At 35.0% G+C, this 21,083-nt stretch overlaps 3 protein-coding genes across 4 annotated transcripts; all 3 read right to left on the reverse strand.

The window, feature by feature from the left end:
* Positions 1-4,355: 4,355 nt before the first annotated feature.
* On the reverse strand, positions 4,356-8,779 carry LOC145620256 (protein SEEDLING PLASTID DEVELOPMENT 1-like). Its single transcript, XM_081674896.1, has 9 exons — positions 8,146-8,779; positions 7,508-7,722; positions 6,987-7,137; positions 6,692-6,883; positions 6,420-6,582; positions 6,092-6,327; positions 5,525-5,701; positions 5,281-5,442; positions 4,356-4,803 (listed from the first exon to the last, which is right to left on the reverse strand). Exons 1-9 carry the CDS (start codon positions 8,659-8,661, stop codon positions 4,504-4,506), a joined length of 2,112 nt encoding a protein of 703 aa, XP_081531022.1. The 5' UTR covers positions 8,662-8,779; the 3' UTR covers positions 4,356-4,503.
* A 1,360-nt stretch (positions 8,780-10,139) lies between these two features.
* LOC145620319 (ribosome biogenesis protein BRX1 homolog 1-like) lies at positions 10,140-14,469 on the reverse strand. Of its 2 annotated transcripts, XM_081674963.1 has the most exons (8): positions 14,105-14,463; positions 13,844-13,985; positions 12,582-12,660; positions 12,287-12,411; positions 11,600-11,701; positions 10,963-11,031; positions 10,782-10,880; positions 10,140-10,614 (listed from the first exon to the last, which is right to left on the reverse strand). In XM_081674963.1, the coding sequence occupies exons 1-8, from the start codon at positions 14,341-14,343 to the stop codon at positions 10,483-10,485; spliced, it is 987 nt and encodes a 328-aa protein (XP_081531089.1). In that variant the 5' UTR covers positions 14,344-14,463; the 3' UTR covers positions 10,140-10,482. The 2 variants fall into 2 exon arrangements, with proteins under 2 accessions (XP_081531089.1, XP_081531090.1); XM_081674964.1 differs by lacking the exon at positions 11,600-11,701 and having other exon boundaries at positions 14,105-14,469.
* Positions 14,470-16,344: 1,875 nt separating this feature from the next.
* LOC145619548 (protein disulfide isomerase-like 2-3) lies at positions 16,345-20,907 on the reverse strand. Its single transcript, XM_081674260.1, has 9 exons — positions 20,675-20,907; positions 20,152-20,310; positions 19,653-19,766; positions 18,739-18,896; positions 18,211-18,310; positions 17,485-17,661; positions 17,238-17,383; positions 16,803-16,949; positions 16,345-16,699 (listed from the first exon to the last, which is right to left on the reverse strand). The coding sequence occupies exons 1-9, from the start codon at positions 20,789-20,791 to the stop codon at positions 16,543-16,545; spliced, it is 1,275 nt and encodes a 424-aa protein (XP_081530386.1). The 5' UTR covers positions 20,792-20,907; the 3' UTR covers positions 16,345-16,542.
* Positions 20,908-21,083: the final 176 nt, after the last annotated feature.

Consider the following 21,083-nt stretch of genomic DNA (forward strand, 5'->3'; position numbering starts at 1 on the left):
TTTGGACCACTTAAAATAAAAGATTCACCACTTTAATTAACAACAAATTTCAGAAACAATTAACATTTTTGAAACTCGGAAACACGTAACATTTTTTAAACGCTACAACATGTTGTTTAAAAAGCTGTGAAATGTTTGTGCGTTGATAATAATTTTTCCCGTGTTGGTCACTTTAACTAAGATGAAGTAATTGATCGTATTTTTTTACGTTTCAATCGTCATGCAAGTATTACGCAATTTATTGATGATATGAATTTGGATGATATTTAACAATTTAAGATTACGTCAAAGGATTTAAAAAATTGTTGCTTCTAAACTCTAACAAATCAGTTCGAGTTCTTCAATTATGTAAAAACCAAAACAGTTTGTACCCTTGTCAAACCGTTACATGGTTTCTATTAGATTATATCAATCTTAATATTAAAAATATGTCTTTTCGTTAGATAGATTTTGTTCCCATCACAATTTTAAACAATTTTAATTGATTAATGGATTGTTAATTTTTTAGTATATCTATTGATTGAAATTTATACTTGCGTTAATTTTTTTTTTTTTTTTTTTTGAAAGAATATACTTGCGTTAATTTTATATATTTATTACTTTTTTTTTTGTTGTTCATAATGTGATTCCTGAAAAGTTTGCAAATCAATTCATATTCAATGATTTTATTGCAAAAACATAACTACCAAGTATTATTATTTTTTAGTATTAGATAAATAGGTGTTGATTTCTATATTATTTGGAGGAATATTTTGAAGTAACTGTAAATTTGAGTTTGGAGGTAAGATCGAGAAATTGCATGGTGATGGTTTTAGCACAGTAGAATTTGGTTTTTGGTATAAAATCAATTAAATTTGCGATCTTTGTGTTTTTATTTAATGTAAGAACATATACTACCTCCGTTTCATGTTTTTTGCAACTTTGCAATATTTTATATCTCACAAATAATGCCCAAAGTTGCAAAAAACATGAAACGGAGGTAGTAGAATAATTGTAAGACTGCCTATGGTGAATCCCAGAAACACTTATGCACGCCCTGTTCTTCTTTTAAACTACCAGCGATGTTTAGTATTTCTCCTCTATAAGGTTAGACTTTACAGGTAACAAGTTTTCAACTCTGAAAGTCTTATGTGTCTCTTTTGAAAGAAAAATCTTGTTGGGATTTTTTTGGAGTTTGTTGTGGGGGTGTTTGGTTGAAGAGAAACTCGTGGTATTCCGAGTCAAAGAAGTTGTAAACTAATGATATAATTCAAGAGGCTATGAGCATATGAAAAGGCAAATGTAAAACTTCCTACTCAGCTTTGTACTATTAAGAGCTTTTGGCTCCTCTTTTATAATGAGCTCTACAAAATCAATTTTGATGCGGCTAGATTTAGGGATAGAAGCATTGGTCTATGAGGTGTTGTGGGTGATAGTTATGGTGATGTTATGATGGCTATTTGTACACAACATACTGTATGAGGCTTTGGGGGACTACTAGACTTAGTGTCAAGGTCCTAGTTTTTTGACATTGGAACTTCGAAGTAAGAAGAATTCAGACCTTGCTAATAAGTAAATAGCAAATGTCTTATCTAAGAAGTGGTGGGTTTGTGGAAGAAAGGAACCATTTGATTAGGCGGTACCTGTATATGTTAGTTGAGACGATTAATACAAGAGGGAGGGTGAATTATATCGAATTCCTATTGACTACTTTTGCGGAATAATAAAACAATGCATATAGGAACTTGCAAAAACACACAGATTTTACGAGAAAACCTTTCAGGGCCCAACTGGAAGTAAAACCTCGACCCTACCTTAGGGATTTCAAACACACACACTTTACTATAAAAGGGCAAACACCAAGTTACAACCTATTAGGCACGGACCTTTATTTCACAAGTTCCTCACTGGACTTGCTACTTGATAGAACCCTATCCTACCCAATCTAAGTACCACACTTAGATTCACTCGTACCACCAAAGTACTACACGTACTGCCAAAGTACAAACTACTTGTACCAGCTAAGTACAAAACTCACAGCTCCACCAAGAAGCTTACACAAAACTGTATATAAAGCAAACTATAAACTCACCCAAATAACCCAACCAATACAAATGTATGACACCTAGCATGTTAGGCAAGCAATGCACGAAATCTGAAACTAATATGACAAGTTAGAAGCTTGGAAAAATTACTCAACTATAGCACTGTGATTTCTCCACGCATAAACTCACAAAAACCTAAAACCATTTTGCTCTCTACTATTTATACAAATATCACTCGTATAGAAAGTAGGTTTTCTAAAAGATAAATAAGCTAACTTAACTTATCTTTAAACACGGTTTTATGTAAATCAATATTGAAGAAAATCTTTCCGGAAAATAAGATAAAAAGATATTCATTAAAAAGAATTATCTTTTTAACAAACCAATTTTAAGGAAATAAACTATTTGGAAAATCTTTTCCTAAAATCTATCTTTTATATATTTTCCATATTAATTTATTTACCAATCAAACTTGTCAAGCTTCTAATAAATTTCGTGGATTAACCTACTTAATATGTTAACAAAAATCTAGAAGATAAAAACCTTAACTAAATATCATTGCTGCGCCGCGCTTTTGTACAGGTTGATTACTTGGGCTCCAAGCTTATTAAGTTCCACCAAAGAACTTAAGCTTGCTGTCTTCAAGTTCTTGTTAGGGAACATTCCTGTTAAGGAACCCAGTTCTTGTTAGAGAACTCTTCTTCTGATTTGTTTAACTCTTTCAATAAAGATCTCTTCATGTCTTCTTAGTTCCAGCTACTTCTTCCATCACCATGATCAACTTCACGTAAACTAATCAAACACTTAAAAACCTTTATTAGTTGAGTTTGCTTTAGTTTAAGTTCCTCATCATCAAAACCTTTATGCTTCAACATTATACCTAAGTCATAAATGCGCTTATTGGCTAACAGCAGTGTTCTATACTCTGAAGTGTAGTTTATATCTGATCAAATCTAGTGTGTCATTTGCATGCCTTAAGGACTGTTCTACTGAACTAAGCTGAACTGATTGATTGGAGCTGAACTGAACTGACCTGAACTAAATTGAGATGAAATGAATATTTTATGAGAGAAGGAAACTAGGAGCTGAACTAAACTGAACTGAACTGATTGGAGCTGAACTAAACTGAATTGAACTGAAATTAAGCTGAAGTGAATTGACCCTTAGGTCGTGGTGGTAAATGTTGCTTACTTCGTACTCCCTCATATCTATTTAAGTATATCATTCGGTTGTGTACAAAGTTTTATGCAAATGAAATAAATTTAGTACTTCAATGTGTAGTGGGTTAAATTGAGAATAAATACTTCGTACGTAGATAAAAGATGAGTGGGAGAACATTTAATTATGGGTGATGCTATATGTGGGCTAAATATAAGCATTAAATACACTCTTGAAATTATATAAAATTAGGAATTTATGACAAAAACACGTATAAATCAATGTAATTAGTGTTTATATTTTCATAATTTCTTAACTTTTTACGATCTTCAAGTGTAAATTTAATGTTTATATGTAGCCCTAAGGGCTATGTATAATATTTTCCTTTAATTATTAAGAAATGATAACGTATTAATGTGAATATGTGTAAGGATTATGAAAGAGAGAGAAATGATTTTTTTTTTTTTTTTTTAAAGGTCGGGTTAGTGGGAGGGAAGAGAAATTAAATATAGAGAGAGATTTCTATATAAAAAAAAAAAAAAAAAAGTAATTTGGAGTATATTTATTCTAATTTGACCTTTTTAATGCGTCACATAGTTAGATACGAAGGGATATTATATTAAACTGCATTACGAAGTATATAACCACAATAGGCGCATTATTTTTAAGATTTGGGGATGATCATGCAAGTGCATGTGAAAAGATTTATAAGGGGTTAAGGAATGTTGCACCCTCTGACCCAAAATTTAGCCTCCAAAAAAAATTTAAAACGTATACGAGTACTTCGTATATTGTTTGAACTTGATCACCAGCTAACCCAAAGGTTACCCCGAGTCCCCGACAACCAATATGCACTTTAAAGGAGCCTCAAGTCCTCAAAATCATATAGCCTACTATACAGCAAATGCAATAGTGATAGATCAATCAATAAAGATTATCAGAGTGGTTATTTTGCCCATTCCCTGTCCTTAAATTCTTAATGGAAGTACACCATATTTGCAGGTTAATGCTTGATAGCGCCATGAACAAAGATACATGCGCGATGAAAAGAAACTGCTATGTGTGAAATATATTAAATGCAGGGAACCGGCTATTGGTGGTGCAAGGATCAGAAGTTTCTGCGGGTGGTTCTGGTCCTTTTGGACAAGACAGTATACACATTCACAACAATAGTTTATGGATAACATAATTACAATTTTACTGATGATGAACTAATATGGAAAATTTGTTGATCATTGAGGATACAAGAGTGATTATTCATATTTACACTGTACAGGATACATATATTACAGGTATTGTCCTACAGGAGTGTAAATATTTTCTATTCAGGCAGGAGGGGTAACCGCGCAACTGGGGTACCTTCTTTGCCACCCTTTAGTGATACAGAGGTTATTTCAACATCATGAGATGAACCATGTTTGGCATGTTTTGAGGAAGTTTTCTTTGATTTAATCGGAAGAATTTGTAATCGAGGGTTCTGTTCTGTACCTGAGTTCTCTGCAGCCAGATGGTAACTTTCCACAAGCTTAAGTTGCCGGGCAACTATATCTGAACGTCGAGGAAGAAGTTCTACTGCCTCCCCACCCGGAATCACAATATACTCAATCGCAAGTCGAACTTCCTATTGACAAAATCAAAGGTTAGTAAAGTCGATTAGAAATGCCTAGAACAGTAGAACTCGAAGCATTAAATGCCAGTCATGCATATACCAGGGGCAAAAACATTGATGAAATATGCAAATGAAATCACCCATTTACTTAAAGCATCCTCGAATCGATTCAATCAAAAGGTTAAAAAAACCTACTTTGGTAGGAAGTTCAATCAAAACAGAAGTCATTTGAGTAGTAATTGGTCTATAACAAGGGGGTTTCATGACTTTCAGCATATCCCAGTATTATTATTTTGTCCTGGTACTAATAGGTGAAGATATTGAAAATTATTTTCTGGAAAGATTGAATATTTGAACATACGAGTACTACCAAAGTACAAAACTACCGCATCCTCCTCCTCTGAGACTCATTTGTTGCACTATCAAGTTGAAGTCCACATTCATCACCAGCTAACAATTGAGAAATGAATTTGAATGGAATGTAGTTACCTCTAAAGCATCGAGCTCTTCTAACGAAGGTTTCCGTTCAGGTGCATCATCTTCGATTTCGATGTCAAGCACATCTTTTGAAGGAAGCTTTGACATTGGGCCAAAAGCTTCCATCCCAAGAATCATGCGAATTGCCTTTACCATTTGTGCCATGGTATTTGACTGCAGTGTCATGATGAGAAGTTAAGAGATAATCGTTGTAGCACACATTTTAAGATATTTATTGGTCAAATCAGAAAATTACCTTGATAACAAAGATAGGAACTTGGTGAAATTTAGCAACACCACGGATCCATGGATTTTGCTTCATCTCTGAACTAGAGGCTAAGATTGCATGCGCTATTCCAATATCATCTGTAGCATCAATTACCTCCTCAAGCCCCATTACTTCTGCTACTTGTAGTAAATCAGCTTCCAATATCTAAAGCACATAAATTGATGTAAGTAGGGTGACTTAACATATTTTCCCTCTAAAATCTACAGGCCATAATGGCATCATTGCCATCATACTCAGATAGATATCATGATTATGGTCAAGAGACTCAGAACCCACATTTACTTCAATTGCTATCTTAAATTTTCCAGATTTGTCCATCAAACATTATTTGTGAAATGTTGATCAATTCTTTGGTAGCTAAAGTAAATAAATTCGCATGAACAAAAAGCATGTTGTGGTCCTTGTGGAACAGGATATTCTCATTTCCTTTCCTGAATGATAATCCCACTGAAATACTAATGCACATTTGTTCAGCTTGCCAAAGGAATCCATAGTGCAAAGCAGATTGGCATATAAACATTCCATTCATCTTACCTTATAAGTGTACACAAAAATCGGTAAGCTATTCTTTCTTGGACCTTTGGTGTTTCTCCTCTTGGAAAGATGAGGTACAGCCATGTCTTCATTTTCAGATTCTATTTCAGTGCTTCTCTTAGCAGGCTTAATGAACTCAGATTCTTCTTGCTGCTGCTTTTCAGGAACCTTGGCCAAATTATCAGAGCTTTTCACCTCAGGTTCCATGTGACGGATTTCAAATAGAGGGGATTTTCCTGTTACATCAAGAATAAACATAGGTAAGCACCTCAACTCCTGAAGCAAAGACTTTGATGTTGACCTATTTTAATAAATTTATATATGATACCAGCAAGTATAGCATCGACTGTTGCATCTAATCTGTGATGGACACGACATTCAGTTCTAGAAATCATTTCAACAGCACATGTAAATGTGGGAGGTCCCTTTCTCTCAAGAACTGTCTTCTGCACTTTTCTTCGCCTTGCTTCTTCATCACCCAAGGTAACACTCTACCAAATAAATAACAATTCAAAGGCAACCAAACATCAGTTATTTTGTTCATTAAAATTTATGACTATGAAATGAAAAACAATAGGGTTAAGAATTTTAGTGATGCACCTCTATACCACCAACCAGCAGCTGAAGTGAAGGATTTTTCATTATATTATCTATGGTCATGCCGTGAGCAGTCCCAACAAGTTGAACTCCCCTTTGAGCAATGGTACTGGCAGCCAAAGCTTCAAGCTCTGTTCCGATTTCATCAATTATTATTGTCTCAGGCATGTGATTTTCAACAGCCTCAATCATCACCTACATGTTTTTAGAAAGAGAGGAAATTAGAGACTAAGATTAAAAGTTACATCGATAATCCCTTGTTTATTAAATTAACAGTGAAGCAATGTGTAATACTCACGTTATGCTGCATATCGACATTAGGCACTTGCATCCTCCTTGCACGACCAATACCTGAATGTGGAATATCACCATCACCTCCAATTTCATTCGACGTGTCCACAATTACCACTCGCTTATTGTGCTCATCTGCTAGCGTTCTTGCAATTTCTCTGGACAAAAAAAGCTTAGTTTTCATTCTTCTTTTTCATTTATTTATTTATTTACTTATTATTTACAGGAAGTAATTTGATGACTATAATGTAGTCAACCATTTAACTTGCAGTAAGTAAATTTTACATTTTCCATTTCCTCACTTTATTTAGGCATAGAAAATGCATTCAAATGACTACACATAGCAGGAAGGAATAATGCCGACCACCCAAGAAAAGCAAAGCAAAGCAAAGAAAGCTTTTAAAGTTTCTAGAGCACAACATGCAAAGATCTGAGCTTTTATGTCAAAAAAAAATATGATACTTGTATTGATCAATGAGCAATTTTGATAACAAGCTACTAACCATAGAAACATTTGAAAGGATCTACCTGATCAAGGTGGTTTTGCCAACTCCAGGCGGTCCTATAACCAAGATAGATCCTCCCCCCTCAATCAAATCATGGATGATCTCTGCACTCCCAGAAACCGCTCTACCCACCCGACAAGTAAGCCCAATTATTTGCAACTTACGATTCCGAATGGCACTTATACGATGCAGTGAACGATCAATTCCTGATCGATTGTCATCTGAAAAATCACCCACCTGAACAATGCAACTAATTCACATAAAATAACAATCTGATTTCCACCAGTTTCCACCACACCAAACACCCTGATAATTAAAAGCTTTCAAATCTAGCTGTTATCACACAAAAACATACCAATAACAGCAAAGTTTCAGACACATTAATAGAACATAAGCATGCCAGAATCAAATTCCATTTAATTCCTTCTTCAAGTTCAATATAGATTACATTAATTATATAAACAATTAACCGATTTGTTCGAATTAATGGCACCTCATGTAATGACCATTTGGAAGAAGCAAAATTCTCCTATCCCATCATTTTATCAACAAACAGATCAAACACTACTTCATGCTAACCAATAACAAAATCACATTTTACAATTAGAAATCAACCAACTACTTGTATAAAACTATATGCATAAAATTCAATCAAACTACCTTAGAAATAGCATGCTGCAAATCCTCAAGCTTGACAGGGTCCTGAGAAATGACCCAATCACCAGAAGGAAACCGCGCCAGAGGTTTCCTTCCAAAATCAAGAACAATTTCAATCAAATCCCCAATCTCATCATGACAAGACAAGGAGTTTCTCATCCTAAATGGAACCAATTCAAGAAACAACTCCAGCTCTGAAGCTGATTCTTCCACTCTATGATTACTAAAGTTAGAATTTGTTGTTGTTGAAGTTAGAACAAGGGAATTTGGGGTTAACCCATTTCCGGGAAACAGCCTATCTGCCGGCCGGCGGATTTCCGGTGACCGGTTGGATGATACGGCGGATCTAGACGGAGCAATTCCTTTACGCCCACCACCTGTTCGACGAAATGCCGCAGAGACAGGGGATAGAAAGTTAGCATTGTTTAAGTAAGAAAAAGTTGATTTTTGGGTTTGATTTACTGATTGCCATGAAGTTTGAAGATCAACCAGCTCAAACCCATAATTTAATGCTTTCATATCTTTCTGGGTTTTTTAAAAAAAAATTAATTTTGGTTAGAAATTATTGAAAAAGTATTGTTCTTTATTTGAGTTTTATGGTTTTGGCAACCAAGAAATGAAATTTGGAGGTGAGAGAAAATTAGAAAATGGAAGATTCGTAAGAATCTCCTTTGTGATTGGAGAAGAAGTGGGGTCAACTGAAGTTGTCATCCTGAAGAACACTCTAAAGAGAAAACACGTGGAGGCTTTGTACCACACAAGCTCAAAAGTAGAAACTGAGTAATCTAAAAGACTAAAATCGGTATTTTTCTTAACTACCTGCCTAATTTGAAAAGATGAAAAGTTATTACGTACACTTAACTAATTTAATTATGTGTATGTGTGATTCTCTTTACACTCAAACCTTTTTGGATTCAAACATGGGATGTGAAGATTGATTAAGACAATTTAATCAGCTAAATGGTAAATTATCATTAGTGTTATACTTTTTCCGTTTCATTTACTTGATCATAACCTTTGGCACACATAGTTTACCTTATTACCCCTAAAATTGTCTCCACCAATACTCGTATAGTATAAGTCAATGAATAATATCAGATTATATCATAATGGAAATTGGATTAATTCAAATAGAGTATGTTGGTTTAAATTAATTCAAATAGAGTATGTTGGTTTAAATGAGAGGTTAGTAACCGTGGGAACAGAAACGTTTAATTACGGAGTATACTTTATCATATAAGGATTACATGTGGAATATGATGCATTATAGTTTAACTAAGCAAAGCAAGCATTTTACAATGGCTTCCTTAAAATTCAAAACCCACTTGATCAGACCTTAAAACTCACAATATTTAGAAAGAGGTTGTATTTCTTTTAGGCCAAAAAAAATAAAGCAACCAACCAAAATCTGATCAGACCTTTCAGAATTCACAAGGAGATATTCGGCCTGTACCAGAAATACTTCTGGGCAACCATACGAGCAGCAATAAGTGAATTGGCATCTGCTTCAGTATCATTATATTTAACCATACTTTCGAAGAGATCATCACAGCAAACAAAATCACTCGTGGACAGCACAACTGCTGGAGTTGCTTCATCATCAGTAGAAGTCTTCCGAGTTAATCGAATCATCATTTTCGTAAGCCTCTTCTTCACTTCATTGAATTTCACAACCATCTTCACTTCTTCAGTGGGCTTCTGCACTATGCTTATACTTCATACTCTATAAGACACAATGAACTGAAGCTCATATACTATCAGTACTTTAGGTAGCTCACACAAAATTTGTGACAGAGAAAGAAAGAAGCCTCTATCATGGGCTGTGTCATGACAAAGGTAAAAAGCATGACAACTAACATATGAAGAACATCAAAATTATGCCTTCACTTGCTACTCAGAATGTCAAAAACTAAACTATTTGCGTGTGAAAAAAGAGCAAGGCCCAAATAGGGCAGTTAACGGGATTTATCATGATATTGGCAGTTTTGGCACAAATAGAAATAGAAAAACGCTGAACATATATCAAACGAAAATATAATATCACTTCTAGAGTTGCTACACAAAAATTGAAATATTGTGACAAACTTGTAGTGATTTCAGTACACAGATTGCAGAAGCTAACTCAACAGCACGTCTCTGCGTTTCTTCCTCATTGATGTATCTGAAAAATCTCTCCCCACTCATTCTTCTAAAGGCAGTACAACACAATAAGGTTATGAGCTGCCAACTATGTCAACATGCTCCAATGTCACGATGACAAGGGAAGAATTGTCATTTGCCTGTATTTCAGATGATTTTTGCTTATCTAAGACCACATCAAAACTTATCTGCAGCAGATAGTCACTCTTTCCACATATCAGCCAGCTCATCACGCTCCATTGGGTTTGATAACTCATGCATTTTCCTTCTAGTCTTTGCTTTAACCTTTTTAACGTATTTGCCAGCCTTCTTTTTCTTCTGCAGAGACCGTATCTACAAGCACACAAAACATCATCAAATCTCTGGAAAAACATATGTAAATGGGAGGCACTCAAGAGTCTATTCTTTTGCTTGATTTGGTAATGGATTGCTAGTATGGTGCATAAGAACAAACAAAAGATATCAAAATCAAAAGAAAATAGTGGCTATAAATCATCTACCTGATTCGGTGAAATATAGAAGGGATTCTCATACAAAGTTGGACCGCCAAAGCTTCCACCAAATATTTTGATGGGATTTAAACAGAACCTTGGGCCAACCTACCAATAGACCAAGCCACAAATTAATCACACAGTCATAAAAAGAGAGTATCTAATAAACAAAGTAGTTCAGAATTTGAACCTCTGTAAGGGTCATCTTGTCCAAGCCGCCTCTGTCCATTTTTGTTGGTTCATTATGTGGAACAGTAATCTGTTGAGAAAGAGGAGAATTTTGACAAAAGAAAAAAAAAAACATAGTTAAACCATCTATCCAAGACCAAAATCTACAGTGAACCAGAGCACAAAATGACATTGAAAGCACAAAGTTGTTCAAGTAATAATCAAGGTAGAAATCAGATGTTAAGAATATCTGTCACCAGAAGTACAGTCAAATTTTTCATTAATCTAGATTAGTCTAAAGTCATAGAAAATATAAATTCACTCTTCAATTTAAATGCAAGAAGCTGGTTGTAGCTTAAGATAAGTCCAAATGAGGATTCATCTATATGCATTGGAAAATATGAGCTTGTATCAAAGATACGCTAATTATGCGCTACTATACAGCAAGTACAGAGGGAACACTGCCCGGATCATCAAGAAAATGAGTCCTATAGTTCTACTAAGTCATACAAATGCAACAGATACAAATTCACAATAACCGTCACAATTGCTGGACCAAGTGACGAAGGAATCATTTGTGCCCTTGTTTAATGATGATCCATATTAAAGCGTAACCAAGATGTATGACAGTCATTCGTAGATAATTACGTTATACGAACCTGGTAGTTTCTAAACCAGATATGATCATCAACAATTGAAAAGGCAAAGACATGATCATGAAAAGGCTTTGATTTCCTGTGATCCTTTGGAATCTGGAATATCTGAAATGAAGGAAGAATTTAATAAGTAAAGGCAATGTAGCGATGAAGTACCCAAGGGTATACAAATGTAAGCATGCACATCATCATTTAACAGCAATTGCACAACAAACCGGCAGTAATTCAACCACATGTAACATACCTCTAGCTACAGAGAGAAATACAAAATCACACACACATTTATACAAACACGCCTAGACTACCCAGTCAAAGCAGGTACACAAATGATTTTTTAAAAAAAAGGAACCGTCTGCCTTGTCTGTCTCAATCTCAGAATGGTAACAAAGGTCAAATAACCACCTTTGAGCAGGCTATAAAAGGTCATATAATCACCTTTACCAATAGAAAAGCAACTCTACAAAACATTTTATTTGATAAAAATGAAGATTAAAATCAAAGTGTTACTGGGAAGAATATCTGATTAAGGTTGTCCTCATGAAAGCAAGTACATAAAACATTGAAGTACGTAGACAATATGAAACCAATTCATAAATTCAATATTAATGTAAAACCTTTTTACCATCTTTATCAGACAGGCAGACACATTTACTAGAGCCATATACATATGGGATGAAAAAATCAAGGTACCTGCAACATCAACTCCTTCAAAAGCATCCAGTGTGGTTCCTTGTCAAAATTAGCCGAGAATGTCAATAAAGGACGTGAACCTTTCAAATGGTTCCCAGTGAGCTTTAATTCTTCCATTGTATGCACTGAACAGGAAAGTGAAATTAACTCATTAGGATAATTCCAACTATAAGCACACAAGTTCTCTACTAACATAACTGCATGGGTAGCAAATAGAACCAACATGTGGGACTTGAGATTGACAGCATACTGCGTTAACTGTAGCGCACATTGAAAACTTTTCAATAAAAATTACCTGCATTAACCAAAAATTTAACTGATGGACCATCTGGACTCTTGGCCATCCACAAGTAAAGATCTTTATGTTTCCTGCACTGGCAGATATAACAGAGAGACACCAATCAGTAAAGAACCAGGAATTTCATGGTAGCATGACCAGATTAGCATCAAATCAACAAATTTACAACAAAAGGTAAATAACTTATAATATCAAAATTTGCACGTTTTATTACAGCTGAAAAGAGAAATCAGAAGCATAATGAGACATTTTCTAAATCCCTAATGAAATTAATTAAAAGCCATTTCTAAATATGATTGATACAGATGAACTAAGAAGATAGTAGTCCATATACTTAAAGATTTTTTTTTTTATATATTTTTGTTCCATTTTAAGTTACCACAGTTACTTGAGTGATGGAACATTAGAAATTTGCAGCTTTTTTTAATAAGACTTCCATACCATACCTATTTGTTGCCCCATTGTATTCCTTGGGGTCAGACTTTAACACAGACCACAAATTCTCACTAATTTTTAAGAAATAATATAGTCATGTGATATCTTGTTAGATTCATTACAATGTTCACTTTAAAAATATCATACCTTTATAATTTTTACAACTACAAAATTGGAGATATTCATGTTTTAAATCGTGTCTCAAAGATCGTGAACAGCCAAATGAGGCAACAAATAGAGACAGAGGGAGTGATAGTATGGTCTCTTAATCCCTAATGAAATATATTTTTTTTTCAACAAAAAGAAAAAAAGCCCCAAAGTTTCATATTAAGCGCAACAATTGAAGTTGGTAAATCAGGAGAGTCATATAAGCCACACCGTGAATCTTGGAATTATAGTTGACTATATAATGACAGTACCGAAATCAAATTATGCCTCAAAAACATACTCCTACATCCAACAAGAAGCCTAAGCAATAAGAAAGCTCTTTCAATATGATAATGCACCACACAAATTATACCTTCCATCCTACAGAGTATATGATTTTATTCCGTCCTATTAGGCTGATATCAATTCTGAAAATCATGGACAGCTTAAAATTCTAGAATCAAAGCCTTATAGTTATTTAAGATAATTACACACCTATTATTGATGGTTTTGCATTTCTACAATTTCCATCACATATTCTTATGCAATCAAAACTATCATTGAAGGCTTCGGTTTCGCACGAACTTCAATCAAATTATTTTACATTACCACTTTCAATTTAGCAATACATACAGTAATACTACTGTACACTCAAATACTGATATAGCTAATAATACCTCAAAAAACATGCAGGAAGAGCAGTTCTTAAGCTCGACAAGCTCATTCAAAGTGGCACCTTTACTCTCCTTCGATTCAACCTTACTATCCCTCTTCGAATGCGGCAAAAGCGACGCCACATTCAACATCAAATGTCGATACCTAACAATTCAACAATCAAACAACTTTACCAACAAATTCCCCCAAAAATCAAACAAATTTCAACAACAAATCAAAAACACAAAAACCTAAATTCCTTTCAGAAAACTTCAATCAAATACCTGAAATTAATCCGACGAGAACAAGTTATAAGAACCTTCTCCTTGTTACGGAAAACAGGTGCATGAACAACGTCACCATTTTCTCTCTCCTCGCCATCTTCTTCCTGAGGTTTGGTCTTCCACCCTAACAAAGTCCTCTTCGGCCGCTCTGGTGCGACGGCGTTCTTCTTCGCTTCTGCCTCTGCTGCTGCTGCTGCGGCCGCAGCTTGGGTCTCGGAATGCTTTCTCTTCTTACCCATCTGCAATTTCGTAGAGCTTTTTCTCTCTCCTCTAATGGAGTTTTCGTGGTATAGTTAGGGTTTTGCTAAAACCCTAATTTTGATTTGCAGAATTTGGTGACGAGGGTTTTACGAAGAAGTAAGATGGAAGAGATATGGAATTGGGTTGTTGTGGGCTATTGTGATAAACTAAGGGCTACTGGGCTTTTTAGCTTGTAAAACTCTATTTTTATTTATTTATTTATTTATTATTATTATTATTATTATTTTTTTTTTTGAAACTAGATAACTATTCCGTACGAATACTAACTTTAAGAAATGGTTACTCTTTTTATTTCGTAATAATGGCAACACTATACTATATACAAAGATTTAGAAAATCATGGGGTAAATAAAAAAAAAAGTACTATCCTCCCTCGCAATCGGGTTGTTGTTATAGAACAGTATAAGGAAAAAGTACTATCCTTCCTCACATAATAAAGAAAAAAAAGGTGTTGTATTAAGGGGCAAAGGGAGTCCTAATAATGGACATACAAAATGAATAAATGTTTCCTCAAAAAAAAAAAAAAAAAAAAAAAAAAAAAAAAAAAAACAAAAATGAATAAATGGTTAATTGGACACAACTACTTACTGATTATGAATAATGATAGTATTAGGCATGCCCTAAAGCATCTGGAATCCTGGATAGCTCTATCTTCAATTGTAATATTGTGTATTGGTGATGGAGGTAATTTCTATCATGTCATACTACGAATGTTCATATGTTTGAGTTTCATGTTAAAAATCTTTCCCTTCAAAATTGGATAATTTTTAGTTTTTTACCTATAATAATTTACTCGTACATTAGTAAGACCTACTAGGGGTGAGCAAAAATTCAGGGTACCCTGATGTGGAACCGGAACCTGTTCGGAACCGCAGGTTCCAAACCCAGAACCTGTTGAACAGGTTCCGGTTCCGGGTAATAAAATTGGGAACCTGTTGCAACAGGTTCCGGTTCCGGGTAATAAAATTTTGGACCTAGAACCTGTAGGGTACCCTGTTAGTACATGTTCCCTATAGGATACATGAAACCGAAACCTATATGGTATTGAATATTCTAGACAATTAGTGTTGGTTTGTTATATTTGAAGCAGTTTACTAAAGTTGTAAGCTTTTATTGTGAACATCCATTTTTAAAAATATAGAATTGTCACAATTATCAAGTAACTATTAAGCTTACTTTGAAAAACAGGGTACCCTGTTTAGGAACCTGTTGCAACAGGTTCCGGTTCCGGTTCCTACTTTTAGGAATCTGTTGCAACAGGTTCCGGTTCCGGGTACCGATATTTTTACTAGGTACCCTGCTACGCTCACCCCTAAGACCTACCCAAAATGTCAAATATCCCAAGGGCACATCCCTTGGTCACTCTAAACTCAAACTTATAAGGTTGTCGATTATGGCCAAGCACAATTCCTTTGCTGCCTTCTCTTGCATGAATGTTTGATATTGTTATATTCCCTTTGAGATTTGAACTTATCAAGGCTCAAAGAAAACAAGTGTGTTTGTGCATGCATATCATAGCCCCTATTTTCCATGCCTTTTCTTCCTTGCAATTCTTTGTTGCAGCAAGGTCTTCTGATTAATTGTAATTGGGAGTTACATCTTCGAAAAGGACCAGAGAATGATCTCCCAAGGACACAGGTCTGGAACTTCCTGAGCTGCCCTCCCAAGAGTCCCAACAGTCACGGAACTGGAGACAGCCGTGAAAATAAACACAGAAGATTGATTGTTTAACTGATTTACATCATCTTACAGGAACAGATATATTGTACAAACACCCAAGGATCCTTTATCTCAAAGCCATAGATCATATCCTCTTAACACTTAAAGGAGTGTCTAAGTTAAGGTATCATGAAATTCACCAATGTTTTAATTCAACACAGACATCTTCTAACCAAGTTAGATTAATTCATTTCCATCAAATGAGCCACCTATAGCTGCATATAAATAAAATTGGTTGATATAAACTGTAGATTAATTCATTTCCACTCACCAAAACACCATCAAATGGAGCATTAAATAAAACTCAGGAAGTCATTAGACATCCCTTTGACAGTACATGGGGTTCTCCATAAAATACAATGTAAATGTGGTTGGCCAAAATGCTAATTTTAGAGGAGAAATGAAAAAAAATCTCTCTTGAGCCAAAGTGAGTATCCTATTCTATAAATTTAAACAGTTCACAGGTCATCTTTCATGAGTTCGTCAAGAGAGAACTCATCCTCTTCTATCACTTCACCATCTTTACCATCCCAAGGTTCAACATTCTCAATCTTAGGAGTGCTACTCATTGGGAGATTACCCTTTCCACCACGCCCTGCTTCCTTTACAAATTCCCTGGGTCACCATATACATGATTTCAAATAAAGATTTACCAAAGACAGGATTGAATAGCTTGGTGAAAAGTAACATATTTTAAAAGTACAGTATATAGGCTTACACTATATGATCAAGCTCAAATGCGGTCTTAAGTGGAGCATAGGCCCCTTTCTTGGCGTTAAGGGCCACCATAGCGGGATAGCCATACCCACCAACACCAACATTTTTCTCGAGATCTGGCTGTTTACCTGCAGCCGCCCATACAAAGCTGCAAGACAATAATTCTATCAGTTTGGCCTCAGCATGATAGTAGAATCCTATCAGGAATTCACCAGATATCCTATATAAGAGTAGTGTCCCACCCATTCTCTCTTCCTCACTCATCCATGGGGGTACAACAGAGTATATAATACCAAACTTAAGTTGCACTGGATACCACGGTTTAGAAAAAGGTAAAGGAAGTTATGTCCTAGATTTTCCCAAATAACAGAATGCTTTAAGAAGGAGCTTTCTAAAGATTATGAGTCTATATAAAATAAGCAAAATGATATATTACCTGTAAGGATTTCTTTTGAATTTCTCTGCTACTGCTAGCAGCATCTCTAAGTACTTGTTCCTTCCCTCGGCCTTGGAGTCCAAGATGTCTGGTAGGAAAGAAACAAAGCATATGGCAGCAGAACCACACTTCTCTTCCATGACATCCTACTCAAAAAGTACAAGTCAGTATCATTTGTATGGTAATACAGTATACTTTCATAAAATCTGGAAAGGTCCACAAGCAACTAGGTAGATAATAAACATACCGGGCTAGTCAGCTCAATAACCTCTGGAGGAGCAGTGTTTGTTTCCAACTGTTCAAGAGCAAATGACTCAATTCCAGAAGCAGTTCTTGCACCTTCGTACGGGAATGGGCTGTCTTTGTCAGCACCAAACACTAAGATGGTTGGGAATCCTTGCACTTTGAACCTGCTCATCAAAGACTGAAAAACCAACAAAATTAGATTTAAGCCACCTGCTGTGTTATATACATTTAACAAAGAAACAAAAAGTTCAGCAGCACCCTTTCTATCCAGCAAGGGACACTGAGTTAGGTTTAATAACTAAAACATTTGTCTTTATACAGGAAAAGGGAGTTACAATTTTTGTTACTTCAATTTTAATGTTGATTTCTCATTATGAGAATAATTATACATCAAGTGCCACTAAAGATCTGAACAAATTAATATCATTCAAAGTTTGTTAGAATCCTGGTAAAAAAATCAAAAAAAAAAAAAAAAATCCTTCCCATCTCCTCCAGAGTACAGTTGATTTTCTATGAGATAAAATTATGAAATCAAAAAAAAAAAAAAAAAAAAAAAAAAAAAAAAAAAATATACTTCTTTCTTTTTTTTCTTGGGGGGTAGGGGGGGTTAATTTTCTACAGGAACAAAAGACCAACGCATCAACCTACATAAACGTTATGTTATATCCTACAAATAAAAACGTTTTCACAACAACACACATAAACATGGAAGGCAAGGTAAATTTACCTTATCTTCATCACAGTTGACATGACCAAGCTTAACTTTACCCTTCAAGTTACTTGCTGCTTTCTTCCATTCTGGGGCTAGTTTTTTGCAGTGACCACACCTGAAAATAAGAAAGCACTGGTCAAACACAAACCGGAAAAGGAAAAAAAAAAGAACGCCAAGCCAACTTAAGAGTATATTAACAACAGCAATGATTTTAATCAGAAATAACAACATTATATTTTGAGAATTTCATCCTCAAGTGAAGCTATCATGTCCTACAGCCACTAATAAGAGACATATGTATGACAAGAATGGTGAAATCTATTCTACAAACTTTTACATAATCCAAAGCACCACCTTGCAAAACATTTTTAAGCACAGTATTTATTACGACAACGTCGACAAGATAATATACTCCGTATTAGATATGAAGCAGTTCACTATGATGATATTTTCCCCATGACATTTGATGCATTACAGTACACACATCTTGCGAATCAGAATACAAACTATCAATTCAAACAAAAAAGCTGTACAAAAACGTACCAAGGTGCAAAGAACTCCACAACCCAAAGATCTTTGCTTTTCAGCACTAATTCATCAAAGTTACGTGAGTTCAGCTCAACTGATGCACTGGGCTCAGACTTCTTCTCACTTGATCCTCCTGCTTTTCCATTTAAACGATCCTTCAAAAGTGCCTTTACCTGCACACAACTTACACATCTCAACATTTGTGTGTTCTCTTTCCAAATATAAAACAGACCATGCTGGCCAAACTGCCAACGACAATCAAAGAAAAAGAAACATCAAAGCACACACTTTGCTAATAGTTTCAGACTGCTTCATGAGAACGGCTTGCTAACCAAGACACTAAGTATTAACATCGACAATGTACTGAATGAAGGCAAGATTCCTAATAAATTGGTATGAAAACCTCCTTCGTCAATCAACCAAGGACATATAGTTTTCGCTAAACCACTCAGTTGGATGCCACTTTTATTATACATTATCAGTTTAACACTCAACACACAAACCACTAATTATAACATGTTGATTGTGGGTGTTGTATTCCATGCTTGCATTATCAGATTATTATTGGCGGCAACCATTTGGTAAGATTGATCACACATTAGAGCACATCGAATGATAAATTAATTGTCATACTACATTGCAATTACCTTCGTGCTAAGAAATGACATTTTCCTGAGTTGATGTTAACAAAAATATTCACTTTGATACATGGACAAATAGATGATTGGGTGACAAATCTCACACGTATTAAGTGCAAAGGATAAAAAGAAAAGTAAAAGATTTTGAAAAGTAAAATAACAAAGCCTTTTGAGTTTGAAGGCATCTCTTTCCTCCAGTAGTGCAAAATACAAAAATCCTGAGCAATAGAACTGAGTGTACATAGCAGATGACAGAGCACGAACTACTAAGTACTAACAAAGATCACTAACCTGCTGGAGAGCAAATTCGGCAATAGGTTTGACATCCCTTGCTCCCATGTAATCAACAGGACCCTTTCCAGGTACAAATACCTTTATCGTTGGGAATCCTTTGATGCCATATTCCTTCACAATTCAAAAATCACTACATTAGAAGTTTAAATAATCATCCAGAATAAAGATGGACAATTTTGAGTGGATACAACAACCTTTCTAGCAAATACACAGCAATAAATCAATAATTTTCGATCTTTCCTATTTTTCACATTTCTTTTTCACCGCTAAGAGATTAGCAAACAGCAAACCAACCTTGATCATTCAGGCAAAGAACAAATGAAATCTACAGATAAAATGCCTTCAAGAACAAATTAAACCTACAGATAAGATGGCTTCCTAATGATCACATTATCTCATAATAGTAAGGAACATCAAAGTTTTATCAGCATTTCGACAATCGAACTCTTTGACACTGAATGGCAATAAAATCTGAGATTAGTATCAAAAGGGCAACCTGAGCCAGAGATTGGTGGGCATCAGCATCAAGTGCTGCTACCGTCGCCACGCCTTTCAAGACTCCGGCCGCCTTTTCCCATATCGGAGTTAGAGCTTTACAGTGACCACACCATGGCGCATAAAACTCCACTAAAACAACCCCATTTGCATTCAAAACCTGCCATAAATACGAATTATATTAAAATTCTTAATATTCCTACTAATTGAATTGCAAAATCAAACTTATCCACACCAATCAAAACCCATTTGAGACAAATAACACAATCTAAATTGCTAACAAACAGAACAACAATCCAATCAATATCCAGAAAATTACATTGAGCTAGAAATTAGTCAATCACTAACCCATAAAATTTATATTGAATCTAATTATCACAATCATTAAAATCCCAGAAAACAGAAGAAACAATTGAACTAATTACTCAATACCCATCATAAAATCACTCAAAAAATCGAAATTAATTCAGAAATTTAATGATTTCCCAAATCAGATCTTAACCAAAATTGAAAAAAGAACAAACCTTAGACTTGAAATTGGAGGGAGTGAGCTGAAGAACGGGTGATGAAGCGCTGTACAATGCATTAGTATGCGCGCAAAATAAACATAATGTTAACAAGATGATTGCTGATTTCTGCATTGGATTTCTTTCTATTTCTCTCTCAAAATTTTCTGAGTTTTTCTCTCTTTACAATGAGATGGGAGTGTTTGTTTCAGAAAATGGAAGAAGATGAAGATGATCTGAGGAAGAAGCTTCACGACGCTGCGAAAGAAGAAGAAAAACCCTTCGGATGGACCCACAGATACGTGTGATACCCAATCACAGTATTATACGTCGGACCAGTGACTGGTCGTTTTTTTAATCTGGTTTTTTATTGGACTTTTGCAAATTGGACATAGATTGCAAAACTAGATTATGTCCCGTGCCACTC

Source organism: Chenopodium album, chromosome 27, assembly GCF_948465745.1.
Source record: "Chenopodium album chromosome 27, dcCheAlbu1.1, whole genome shotgun sequence".
Lineage (NCBI taxonomy): Eukaryota > Viridiplantae > Streptophyta > Magnoliopsida > Caryophyllales > Amaranthaceae > Chenopodium > Chenopodium album.

What these genes read in the sequence shown, in the direction of transcription:
- LOC145620319 (XM_081674963.1), bottom strand. Translation starts at nt 14,343, where the DNA reads ATGGGTAAGAAGAGAAAGCATTCCGAGACCCAAGCTGCGGCCGCAGCA. An exon ending in TCTGGTTTAGAAACTACCAG is followed by an intron (nt 11,032 to 11,599) that starts GTTCGTATAACG and finishes CTTTCTCAACAG; the next exon opens with ATTACTGTTCCACATAATGA. An exon ending in ACAAGATGACCCTTACAGAG is followed by an intron (nt 10,881 to 10,962) that starts GTTCAAATTCTG and finishes GTCTATTGGTAG; the next exon opens with GTTGGCCCAAGGTTCTGTTT.
- LOC145619548 (XM_081674260.1), bottom strand. Translation starts at nt 20,791, where the DNA reads ATGCAGAAATCAGCAATCATCTTGTTAACATTATGTTTATTTTGCGCG. An exon ending in CCTCCAATTTCAAGTCTAAG is followed by an intron (nt 20,311 to 20,674) that starts GTTTGTTCTTTT and finishes TATTTATGGCAG; the next exon opens with GTTTTGAATGCAAATGGGGT. An exon ending in TCAACTGTGATGAAGATAAG is followed by an intron (nt 17,662 to 18,210) that starts GTAAATTTACCT and finishes TTGGTTTTTCAG; the next exon opens with TCTTTGATGAGCAGGTTCAA.
- LOC145620256 (XM_081674896.1), bottom strand. Translation starts at nt 8,661, where the DNA reads ATGAAAGCATTAAATTATGGGTTTGAGCTGGTTGATCTTCAAACTTCA. An exon ending in AGTCGATGCTATACTTGCTG is followed by an intron (nt 6,328 to 6,419) that starts GTATCATATATA and finishes TTGATGTAACAG; the next exon opens with GAAAATCCCCTCTATTTGAA. An exon ending in TTTTTGTGTACACTTATAAG is followed by an intron (nt 5,702 to 6,091) that starts GTAAGATGAATG and finishes TATGTGCTTTAG; the next exon opens with ATATTGGAAGCTGATTTACT.